At 53.4% G+C, this 12,168-nt stretch overlaps 1 protein-coding gene across 1 annotated transcript in view; it reads right to left on the bottom strand.

Moving 5' to 3' along the window:
• Window positions 1–9,710, bottom strand: part of STX16 (syntaxin 16) — a 17,370-nt gene extending 7,660 nt beyond the window's left edge. The window contains exons 1-4 of the mRNA XM_012728142.1: window positions 6,146–9,710; window positions 1,579–1,635; window positions 1,048–1,155; window positions 472–664 (exon numbers count right to left, since the gene is read on the bottom strand). Coding sequence (XP_012583596.1) covers window positions 472–664; window positions 1,048–1,155; window positions 1,579–1,635; window positions 6,146–6,169 — 382 coding nt within the window. The 5' untranslated portion in view covers window positions 6,170–9,710. The remainder of the gene's footprint in view (window positions 1–471; window positions 665–1,047; window positions 1,156–1,578; window positions 1,636–6,145) is intronic.
• Between the last annotated feature and the right edge of the window lie 2,458 nt (window positions 9,711–12,168).

Below are 12,168 nucleotides of genomic sequence, written 5' to 3'. Positions count from 1 at the left end.
GGCCAGCGTCCGAGGACCACGGGAGCCTGCCTATGAGGCAGGCGCTGGCCAGCCTCGGCCGAGGGGAAGGCCAGGCACTCCCCAGGCGTGCGCACAGGTCAGAGCTCGCCATTTAGTCTTGGAGGGTACAAATGAGGCAAGCGGAAAGCTTTCCGCAGGTCCCCAGGAGACTGGCCTCTCTGGCCAGGGATGCTGTGTGGGCCAGCAGCCCGTCCTCTCGCCCCTGCGGCCACCTTTGACGTTAAAGTCCCGCAGGCTCTCGCAGGCCGCAGAAGCCGTGGGCACTGAGCTTGGGTGACTGAGTGAGTCATGCTCTCACCAGGGATGCGACCCCCACAGGGCTCTGCTCCCCACGGGTGCGACCCACAGGGACTTAGGCCTTAGGAAGCCCAGCGAACCCGTGGGGAGGGGCGTGCTGGGAAAATGACTTGCTAGGGACCCGGCGCTGAGCCACGGGAGGGCTCTGCGGACCGGGGGCCACGCCGGGATGCACGCTCCCACGGGGGTCCGCGTCCATCCTCACCTGAGTGATCTCTTGGGTGGTGATCTCAATGGCGTGCTCCTGCTCACTGCTGTCATCCAGGGTGGGTCTGTTTAAATGCTGGTCATGAAGACTGGCTAATTCCTTCATCTTCTGCTTAATCCGGCCAACATCGTACTGAATCTAAACAGATGAAATCACTAGAACCCCACCGACACCTGGCAGGGACGGCTAGCCACCCTCGAGCACAGAGTTCGGTCTTCAGCCAACTTGCAGGCTCAACGAAGCGCGAGCAACTTTTAATTCAGATGACCAGAAACTCAAATACCGCTCCTTGCCACACAGCTCTTCAATTTCCTTCTTTAATTCAGGTAGCTTCTATTAAATACAAAATCTTAAGTGCACACATGAACACCACCCGCGGTGTGTAAAGCAAATAACCCTAAAGCTACAGCTTCCAGAGACGCGGCCTCAGGGCGGCAGGCCAGTCCCGGGCGAGACGGGAGATGCTCAAGCCCCAATCACTCGACGGCAAGCGAGTGGTGTGAAACTAACATTCCACTTACTTCGTCCACTCCATCCACCCATTTGGGGGGCGACCGTTTTGTCACGCCAATCGCGGCTTCTGGATCTGAGCTGAGGCCCGAGACCAGCGCCATGCGGTCATCAGCCAGCTACGGGGAAACAAAGGACAGACCCCAAATCACTTGGACCCCAGTAGATCAGCTCCTCTTGCTCCCCCCTCAGAAGACTGAGACTCGCAGGCAGGGCGCTTGCCTGGGCCATACACCACTCTGTTGCCGCGAAGATTTGCAACTGGTTCCTGGTTTTCCAGGCCCCAGCTCGCGAGTCCCTTGGAGGTGCCTATGGCCATGAATCTGACGTGACCCGGTTGTAGAAGAGTCATGAGGAAAGTCAACAGGAAATCTTTAGGTGCCCGGGACCACAGCTGCTCTGCACCCCGCAGCAAAGCGCAGCACCCTGCTCTCGCCACTGGTCACAGGGCTGAGACGGCTGGCAACGCTTACGTCTCAATGCAACCTCACACTGCCGCGCTTTTCCTCGGTTAAACGTCCACAGGCCACGTTCCCACTTACTTTGAGTGGCACCGAGTCCGTGTTCACTTCACCTACGTGACACACTGCCGTGGAAAGCTTTAAGAATGAGAGGAAAATCACGTGTCGGCTTGGACAAGCTGCTCTCTTGCCCGGAGGCAAGAGCGGCGGAGAGGCTCTGAGGTGCCCTCCGGAGCTTGGAACTTACAGACGCCTGTCTCAAAAGACCCAAATGGTGATCCCAAACAATGCAAAACAGTATACAGAAGTCCTTTACGGGAGAGGCTGTGCAATTTTCTGAATCATACTGCAAGAATTGGGTGAAGAATGTATATCACTTTACTTACCCTTTCACTGGCTTTATCTAAATTTACTTTTTCATTCATTCAGCAAACACTTGTTTGCTTTTCTAACAATGAAGGGTCAAGACCACATTTAAAATTCCACAAATAAAGAGGGACACTATCTGACAGAGAAAAACAGACTAAAAGGATCCTGAAAATGAGACCTTCCATCCGACACAGAGAACTCACGGGCAGACACCACCACTGGCGCGGCCGCCCGCCCGCCTCGCGACCAGGCCCGACGGCCCCGTGCGCCCGTCCTGTCAACAGCAAGCTGCGCTGCGTGCCGCCGGCGGACGACAGGCAGGGCGGTTTGCTCCTCCGGCCAGAGAGGCGTCCCCAGCCCCAGACGCCGCCGCAGCAGGCGCCGGCAGGGCTGTTCCCAAGGGAAGGGACGCCGCTTGCGTGTCCAGCCGCCTAAACCGCCAGATCCTAGGCGGCCGGGGCCTCTCCTCGGGAGGAGGAATTGCCACTCTGCCAACTCTTTGCTGAGTTGGCCATTTCTCGTTATTACACCTTATTTCCATAAAGTAATAATAAGTTGTTTAATTTCATTTTTAAAATTCAAGATCTTACCTTGTACTGTGTGAAAATATACACTAAACTATAAAAGATACAGAAATGGTATTTACCTAAATTTATCTGCATAGTAATTAGTGCCAATTTATCTGAAAATAAATGAGAAATCATAAATCACGTTTGTGAGCTGAAATGGATTCTACTCTTTTAAGCCACGCTCGATTCACCAAGAGCTGTGCTCCCGACAGAGGCCACTGGCGGGGCCAGGTGGCCGCGTCTCTACGTCACCCAGAGACCCCCCCACCCAGGTCACCCCGAGACCCTCCGATGGGGCCGGGCCAGCCAGCTCCCGCACATACCCGCTTCGCCGGGAAGCACAACAGGGACTCTGTGGGGCTGCGGACTCCCCTGGGGAGGAAATTCTGCAACTCCCCCCTCCCCCGGGGGGCTGCAGAGGCCTCTCTGAAGGAGCTGAAGCCCCCACTGGGGAGACGCACCCTTTACTGTAGCTGGGGGTCTGTGACACACACCAGTGTGCTGTCTGGGAAAAACCAAACCAAAAAGCCAGGTTTCAGGAATGGAAAAGTATAATCGAAGAGAAATGTAACTCATGTAAACAGACAGGAATGTAAATAAAAAAATAAATTTTAACTCTAAAAAATCATCCCTCCAATTTCCAACTTTAGAAGCTTCGTTTCCCATTTGAAATCGTGTTTTCTCATTTTTTAAGATCCAGACTCAGTCAGTTTTCACACTGTTATCCTATTCAGTGCAGACCTTCAAAAACTGCCAGATTTTAAATCACTGTATTTATCCTCACTGAGTTTCAGTTCAGTCCCACTGGACATGAGTGGACATAAAGCTTTTCCTCAGCTGAACTTGTGCTTTTAAAGTAAAAAAAAACAACAAACTTTCCATTTACTAAAATAAGAAAAAAAGTTGTATTCATGAAAATCACTCTGACTTTTTGGCTTGTACTTCCGTCCACCGTGGCCTGTGGGTGCACCGCCCTGACCCAGAGCCACTGACCAGCTCGCGGGTGCTGGCCCTCGGGCTCGCGTGGTGGCTCACAGGCCTCGCTGGCCGCCTTGCTGCCGTGCTGCACCGGCGCCGATGTCTGCCCCCGAGAGCCCACCCCCCAAACCTTGCTATTCCAAACACACGGTCTCCCTGCACCACCTTCCCAGGAAGGCACATGCAGAGCGCCCTACAGTCGGGGGATGGCGCTGGCCTGTGGAGTGGGACCCCACCACACGCATGGTGACGAGGCCCAGCGCCGCCCGTTCTGGGCTGTGACTGTGGACACGCGAGGCCGCGGGGAGCAGAAAGCGGCCCCCGCACATCTGGAGCGCGTGCGGCCCCCCGACTGCCCGCCAGGGACCCGCCAGGTCCCTCACGGGATGATAAACTCGAGGGCCGCAGATCAGATGAGGGTGTTGGCGTGCGGTCCCCAGAAATCTGTGACAGCTTTAATCAGTTGACTTTTTTCTAATTATGAAACTAATAAAAGTTCAAAACAGACACTTTCTAAGTGTACAAACTATAAAAGGCCGGAGAACCACGGTCACCAGATGTAAACACCAAGTGGCCGCCTTTTCTCTCGACTCTGGGCTCCACCCTCCCGGCCGCAGGGGAACCTTCGCCCAGCTCCTGACTTTCCCCAGGCCCAACAGTAACACCTGCGAGGCCTGCCCCTCCTGGACAGAGGTGGGCGGCCAGCGGTGCCCTAGGAACCTGCCCCAGGCTCGCGCAGCTTGCCATGTCTGCAGACTTCCCACGTGACTGTTGAGGCCCAGCGGCATGAGGGGTCACTCAGTCACAGGGATGAAGGGGCAGCCAGCACACTTCTCGGGGCCCTACCGGCGTTTCTGGAGAGGGATAAAGATGGGTCCCGCGAGGTACAGGTTTCCAAGCGGGTCTGAGCGGGGCAGACTCAAGCGGACAGGTGGCAGGAAGCCGGCTCTGGGCGGCCCCTCTGCTGTCAGGGAAGTTCCCCCAGACTCACCTACGGGGGAGCAGGAGCTGGGGTCACTTCAGTATTCCTGGAGGACGTGGATTTGCAGCCCAGCTGCTGCCACGGGGACCCCTGGCCCCAGGCACCACCCTGAGCCCACCCCAGCCCAGCACCTGGCACTTAGCAGGGCTAATCAGCCAGATCAGTCAGCAACGTATGGAACAAATAAACGCGTTGTACAATTGTGGAAATTGCACTCCACAGACATAATGGCTCTGGACAAAGGCGAGAGAGCAGGCTGGGCTGGAGGGAGGGGCAGGAGGGGCAGGCCGGCTTTGAGTCCGAGGATCTCAGGGCAGGGGAGGCTGTGGTGGAGGGGCGCCCCCCACCCAGGGTCTCGGGTGGGGCGCCTTTGGGCCCAGCTCTAGAGCAAGAAGAGCAATGGTCTCCAGTCCCTACAGGGGCCGCCAGTTTCTGGAACCTGAGGCTTGAACAGGAAGCGGGGACATGGAGCCCCCAGAAACAAGACCACTGTGCTGAGCAGGGGTGGGCCCTGATGACCTCAGCTGCTCGGTTCTTGGCGACTTCCCCCACCCTACCCTTCCCTCAGGACTCAGGGCTCCTTAAGTCCCCTATTTCCAAACAATTCATTACCATCTGTTCTAAACCTAGCTGCTTTCCAAACCCCGGAGCCCCCAGGCTCTGGCCTGGTCAGCAGATGGACCCGGCCAGCGCACCCAGAACCTTCCCAGGCTGCTGCGCCGAGCCGTGCTGGCCGGGATCCTGTGTCGGGCCGGCCCACACACCTGCTTCATTGAGTCACCAGCTAAGGTCTGTCTGAAATTCCTACACGCCTTTTAGCAAAGTAACAGAAGCTTTAAAACGGAGCTCCAAGCGAGCAGAATGAGCGACAGGACGTTTCTCTTCCGCAGAGGCTTCCCTAGGTGCCCACCAGTGACAGGCGTCTCTGCTCAGACACGCTGCAGCACACGCAAGTCCACGTCTGAGCTCTTTCATGAGAGTGGGCCTCGCCCACACTGAGGTGCGCCACCCCCGCGGGCGTCTGGGAGCGCCGCCACGGCCTCACGGCGCGCCTCACCTCTAGCAGCAAGGGCGCCTGCCGCGTGGAGACCAGAGGCACCTACTGGAGCAGCTGCCCGAGGCTCCCCGGCCATGGGCCTCCCCTCCGCACCGCTCACCCTCGGGAACTAGGACAAACAAAAGTGGAAAACACCCCCTACTCTGAGTGGCCTCCCTCAGGAAAGATGTGCCCTACGCCGCAGCAGGTAACAGAAAGGCGCGTGGGCAACCACCGGCCGCCCCATGGCCCCCAGCGAGAACGCAGCCCACGGGACAGGGCGTGCTCCTTCCAGCCTCTGGGGGTTGCTAAGAGGCGCAGGCGGCCAGAGGCTGCTCAGAGGGCGGAGGCAGGTCCCGGCCAGCACCTGCGGGACGCCCTCGGCAGGCCGGCTGGCAGCCTGGCTCTCAGAAACCAAGGGCTACACGTGTGATCCTCACACCCACCTGGTTCACACAGGTTCAAGAAAATGTCTGACCTCCCCCGCTTCTCCCACTGAGGTACTGTGCCAAGAGGGAGCTGTCCCTAGACATCCCTGGCACCAGTTCACCTGTGCAAGGACATGCTGAATACACCCGAAGCACTCAGTTATTAAACGAGCGATCGTAAGTAAGTAGTCAAACATGCCAGAATACGCATCAACTGTTAGCACTTTAGACATGACCGAAGACTTCAGAAAACAGGTGTAATACAAAAATATTCAAAACACTGTACCTCGTCCAGCTCCTGGAGAGACATGCGGTTCCCGTCCAGTTGGGGATAGCAAAGAGGAGGGACGGGGACAGACAGAGAAGGTGTGGTCAGTAGGGAAACACCGAGGCTCAACGGTCAACAAAAAATAGAGACCCACTATCAAAGGCATTAAACCCCCCACTCTTCATTTCTTTAAAAAGCTTTTAATTCTTACTTATTTTTTATTTTTACTTATTTATTTTTATGATGATTGTTTTGGTAAACAAGATAGGACACAAACAATACACAGCTGTAAGAGTCAAAATACAATCTAAGCAAACGAACGTGCGTGCATGGGCCTCCCGGGACCGTGGCAAGGGCCTCTGGGCCGCAAGGCGCGCCCGCGGCATCTCTCGATGCCCCTGAGGAAGACGAGGCCAGACGCAACGGGAAATGCAGTTTCACCACGCCCAATAGCTGCGGATTTCCCACGTCTATCTGGCCTGCAAATGCAGCACGCGTGGAAAACGAACGCCCGCGCGGTGCTGCGCGCGGCGTCCCAGAGGGCCAGGGCCGCCCGCGAGGGCTCAGAGCCCGCAGCTGCAGGCGCTGGCCGGGCAGACACAGGTGGCCAGACGCGCTGTCGCTGCTCCAGAGCACGCAGTCGCTGACACGCTGTCGCAGAAAGTAAACAAAGGGAGAGGCTTTTTCTGAGGGGAAAACAGGCAGGCAGCGGGCCGGCAGCAGCAGGCTGCAGACCAAGTCACACCGGAGGCTCCAGGGCAGCTGGCGCTCGCCTTCCGAGGAGGCGCTCACTCGTGACAGGTGATCTGAAGAGCGAGCTTTGCTTTTTACAGTATCGATCCCTGCAATACTAGTGGTGAATTTCAATAATCAATGGTGCTGATTAATTTGTGTTTAGTAATAAACTTAGAAAATAAAAAGCATAACTTCCTTATTTAAAGATTAATAGTGCAAATGAAACCGGTCTACCAGGGCCAAATACCATCAAACCACGAGAGCAGGAAAATGTAGTCCGCGGCATTCCTCCGTGGAAAACTCAATTAGCTGACATCAGCGGAGGCCCGGCGGCCACTCCGCCGTGGCTGCGAGCGGGCGGGCGACTGTTGACACGCTGCCGGACGGCAGCGTGGGAAGACTCTGACAGAAGGGGCCAGTGAGATCTGACTCACTTATCTTTCACGTAGAGGGGAAACGCTGTTTTCTAATGCGTGACATTTTCAGAAAGAAGCACCGAAGTGTCGGCATCAGAACACCAGCCGCAGGCAGAGCCGCCGCCCGCCCGCCCGCCGCGGCGCCCGAGGCCTCCGCTGCTGGAGCGAGCGTCTTCCGGGGCCCCAGCTGAGCCTTCGCCCTCATCTTTTGGTCTCTGCAGTCCTTCACTGACAGGCGGCGAGATCAGGCATGTGGGATTCCAGGCCTGTTCAGACTCCCCCACTCGGAGAGCGAGCTCGGGAGTGTACAGCCCTCCTGAAGCCCCACAGCCGGCTCACGCTCGGGCAGGGAGACACCGGGCGTGCGGGGCTCTGCACCCCACCTTCTGGATACCCCTTTATTACAACCCAAGGAGCTCCCTGGGATAGCTGCTCCCACCGCAAATCCTTTCTCAGGCCTTGCCCTCATTTTGCTACTTAAAAACTGAAGGCTTTTCCAACCCCCCAACAGCAAGTTACCAGAAACCTTCATCAAGACGTGAATTAAAACCTTTAGAATCACCACCAGGAAAAACCCAAATACAGCCAAATGAAAACACGTTACTGCACATCATCACCTTCTAAATCTTTATAATGTCTAAATCTCGGGTTTGACCTGCCAATGGCATACAATCAAGCAAATATTAAAAGCTTCAAGTAGCATGTGGAATTTATAGTCTAAAGAACTTTCTACATAAAACTGAAAAATAAGTGGAAACCCATCTGTGTTTACTCAGGAAGTCTGGAAAAGTCGAGCAAAATGAGTTGGAAACACAGGTCTATGCTATAGTGATATTTACTTTATTTCCGTTACTGCCAGAAGAAAAGTTTGCTTCACTTTTATCCAACAAAGTGCCCTTATTCTCAAGTAAGCCTCACTGCTCAAATGGAATCTTTAGAAGCAGAAAAGCAAATAGATCTAAAGAGAAACATACAATGATTTCATACTTGGATTCTGCAGACAGGGAACTAGTTCCCAGCAGAGGCAGCCGGCCGAGGCCACACGGGAGGTGCAGGGAGTGTCCTCCGCCCCCCTGGGGCCGCCCGGCAGCAGGCGGGCTTGGGTCCAGCCCCAGCGTCCCGGCTCACTGGGCGGCAGCGGCAAAGCAAAGCTCACTCTCCCGACCGGTATCTCCAGGCCACGAGGGCACACAGGGCTGGGGCCAGACACAGCGCTCCCCGCCCCCCAAGGAGGCGGCAGCCGTCCAGGCAGGGTGACCCGGGGCTGGGGTCTCTGCCACAGCTGAGCCCTACTGCTGGGGTGTGTGTGTTTTCCTTCAAGCCCACCACGTTTTATTAAAAATAATGTGCTAGTTTCCAAGGGATCGAGAGCAATTAACCCTGGCTTGCACTCAGACCAGCAGAGAACGAGGCACTAGACACCAACAGACCAGCTCCGACTGCTGGGTACACCGTAAGAGGACACCACGGCGTCACACGGGCAGCTGGGCAGATCAGAACAGCGTCACCCCACTTCCTCACTCACCGCCGGACTCACGGGCCCCTGGGATGACTGCTGCACACTGCGAATTCACTGCAGCTTGCGGCCGCGCCGCCTGGGAATGCCTGCACAGGGGCTGTTCTCACAGCTGCACGCGGCTGCCCAGCCCAGAGCCCCTTCGGGACGGCACTGGCCCAGCGCCGCCCGCCCTGCTGGCCGACAGGCATGGTCCTGCTGCGGCACCAGGTCAGGGACACACGCAGAACTCCAGAAAGCACTGGCGAGTGACCGCGGGGGCCAGCCAAGTCACCTCACTCTCCTGCCCACGCACGGGGCAGCAGTCTCCAGGGCTTACAGACGAAAACTGGTCCAGAGAGGCAGGCCAGGTGTGCCAGCGAGGCTGCGCCACGCCCAGATCTCACAGCCCAAAGCTCTTTACGCTGCCCTGAGGCAGGGACACCCAAACTCAGGCCAAAAACAAAAGGAAGGAGAAATGGCCATGACCGCGCTTTGCTCACTGGTCGTCTAACAATCAAACCCACGCTCTGTTTCACTAACACCAGCGCAACCACAACTGCAGTAAGGCAGAATTTCTTCCAAAGGACAGAGGAAAACTAGACTTCCACGCGAGGCAAGAAACTCCGCCGCTCTGCCCGAGCCGAGCCGGGAAAAGCAGAGCCTGGAAGCGGCAGAACGAGCGGCTGCAGGCTCATCCCTCAGGAAGGCTCCGCAGAGACCAGGGGGGCTCGGGGCTGTGGGGGCACAAGAGGGCTCGTGGCCAGGGGCTGAATGGGGAGGACAGCAGCAGGGCGGGCCCCTGGGGGGTTCGGCCGCTCCTCCCAGCCCTAAACCAGGGCACTCAAAGCGCAGCCCGAGACGTTCCGAACGAGGGCTTCGGGCGTGCTGATTTGAGGTGGTGAAATGCACACACCACTTTTCTGTGGATTTTCAGATTTTTTTCTCTTACCTAAGGATGTGAAAATTAAGCTTTAAAACTAAAAAAGAAAAAAAAAACTAAACCAAACCCTAATCCATTGCCATAGATGTGATTTATTTTTATTAAAAATAAGTTAACTTCCTCTGAGCATGAGCTTAACATTCTGGTAATTTTTTTTTAAGTTAAACTAGATTTAGTCACTTCCATTTTAATTACCTGAGTTTTGGATAAATATTTGCAAGCTGTCTTCTTTTAATTGTTTATTAATTTTGAATATAATAGAGACATCTTTTAAGTTTTTATTTCTATACTTTCAAGCATGCAAAAAAGCATGTCAAATGGCATGTCTATTAATAATAATTAAAAATGTGCTTTATTTTATTCCTTTATTGGGGGTTAAGTATATAATTTTGCATTTTGATATTTTGCTAAATTCTTTCTAATAAAATTAATAAATGTAATTCATTCCAATTAACAATTTCTTAAGAGCACACAGTTCATATTCAAATTTGACAGATAAAGTTTTGTTTGATTTTGCTACATGGTTTTAAAATGTGTCTCAGAAACGTGCTTTCAAAAATTTCACAAGCTGCACATGCAATGAAAGACATTCAGTAAAGCTTTGTTACATGCGGTTTTCTCCAAAGTGCTCATGACACTGCTCTAACTTCCAGGAACGCGGGACATCGCACCTTCTCGCCCACACCTGCCCCATTGGAGCGTGTGAGCTCCGAGGGCCCCTTCTGCGGAAGCAACTGCTGGCAGCTTCCCCTCTAAAACTCAGAAACGATGGCCTGACCTGTGTTTTTAGAGCACACCGTCAAAATATATTTTTTTTTAAATCTAGCTAAGTCAAGCAAACTCTTTGTTTAATTACAAAATCTTTTTTTTTTAATAATCTGGAGTACAAAATTGTATTGTAAATTATCTCACTGTTTCTGGGGACCTCAGAAAGATTTCAAGTTGCCAGACTACTACAAGTAGGTAACATCTTAACTGGTGTAACAAATAGGAAGTATTTTTGATGCTCTGATCTAGACATGTATTTTTCATTTCAGAAATCTACTTTCATGTTATTGTGTAAATTGGCTAAATGAAACTCCATTTTCTGACATTTCTATTTTTCCAAATTGTACATGTTGTTTGTTTTTAGCTAACTCTATCTGCACATTTCCTAGATTGTGTACTTTAGCTCTCCATTTTAAGTTATTTGACTTGGTTTTATATATATGTACATATATACATATATATTTTAAGTGATGTCTCGTTCCGAACATCATTTTAAAAACTGCCTTGACTCAGAGGTGCACTTTCAGCAGCTGCCCCTCAGACACCAGGCCTCAAGGGTCATCAACCATAATCTGAAAAGTCTCAAGCTACCTAACCATCGAGGGGATTTTGACTCTTACACTGATTAAAAATTCTAAAGCGCACAGCATGTTTTTCCAATCAGTTCAGGCCCATAGCCTTCCAAACGGTGACTCCCATTCTCATGTCCCCCCACACAAACAAGGTAACATAAAATCAAGCCATTTAAGAAACGAGCAGTTTTTAACATCTCACTTAACAAAACTAAAATTTCATTTAGGGATTTTACTCATTCAATTTCTACTCTAACTCTTGGCTTATTTCAGAACATCATTTTCAAAAAAAGCACTGGAAGGGCCCTTTCCGTCTCAGGCTACTTCACAAAAACGGCCTTTCTTTCCGCTTACAAATGCAAAACCCCTCAAATTCTTAAGTAAATGAAACCTAAACACAGTGTCACTGTGACTGTTTTTAGCCCGAGTTAAAAAAATAACCTGTGATTTTATTCCTGAAACTGTTCGCCCAACTTAAAAGCGCTTTTCTCTATCAGCAACACGGCCAGGACATTTTCCACTTGTGATTTGCAAAAAGGAAAAATTGTGTGTGTCGCCAGTGTGTCAACCATCAAACCACACGGCATAATTTTCCTGAAGCGTTTAAAGTCATAAAGAAAAACACGAAACGGCAACGCGGCCGCCGAGAAGTGAACTAAATGGGAGCGCCCCCAATTGTATTCGGGTTATAATCCCCAAGAAACTGGTCGTTGGGTGGTCTTATTTCCTCGGTCAAACCTATTCCAGCACTGCGAGCAGCCCCCCAGTAAAGGCCGCTGCACAGCTGCGCTCATGTATCAGACCGATCACCCCGAAGAGTTCGCCGAGGCCCCCGCACGGCCTGGCCCGAGGCGCGGCTCGGCGAGGAGCAGGCGCCCCGAGACTCCGGCCCTCTCCCGCGCCCTCTAGGACGGGCCTCGGCTGGGCTGGGCAGCTCCAGGTCGGCCGGGGTACGACCGCGTTCTGTCTGGGGGTTCATGCTCGCACCCACGCCAAGCACTTTTTACAAGTTCGAACGGAGGGGAAAGCTTAGCTTCCTGTGTGTGGGGGGGGAGGCCCCGGGCCTGGCACCCCTGGGCTGCAAACGCGAGCCCCCAGCAGGGCGGAGGGCA

The sequence above is a fragment of the Condylura cristata genome, unplaced genomic scaffold (assembly GCF_000260355.1).
Source record: "Condylura cristata isolate star-nosed mole 26May11 unplaced genomic scaffold, ConCri1.0 scaffold00022, whole genome shotgun sequence".
NCBI classification, from domain to species: domain Eukaryota; kingdom Metazoa; phylum Chordata; class Mammalia; order Eulipotyphla; family Talpidae; genus Condylura; species Condylura cristata.
This window is presented reverse-complemented; position numbering and strand designations above follow the sequence as displayed.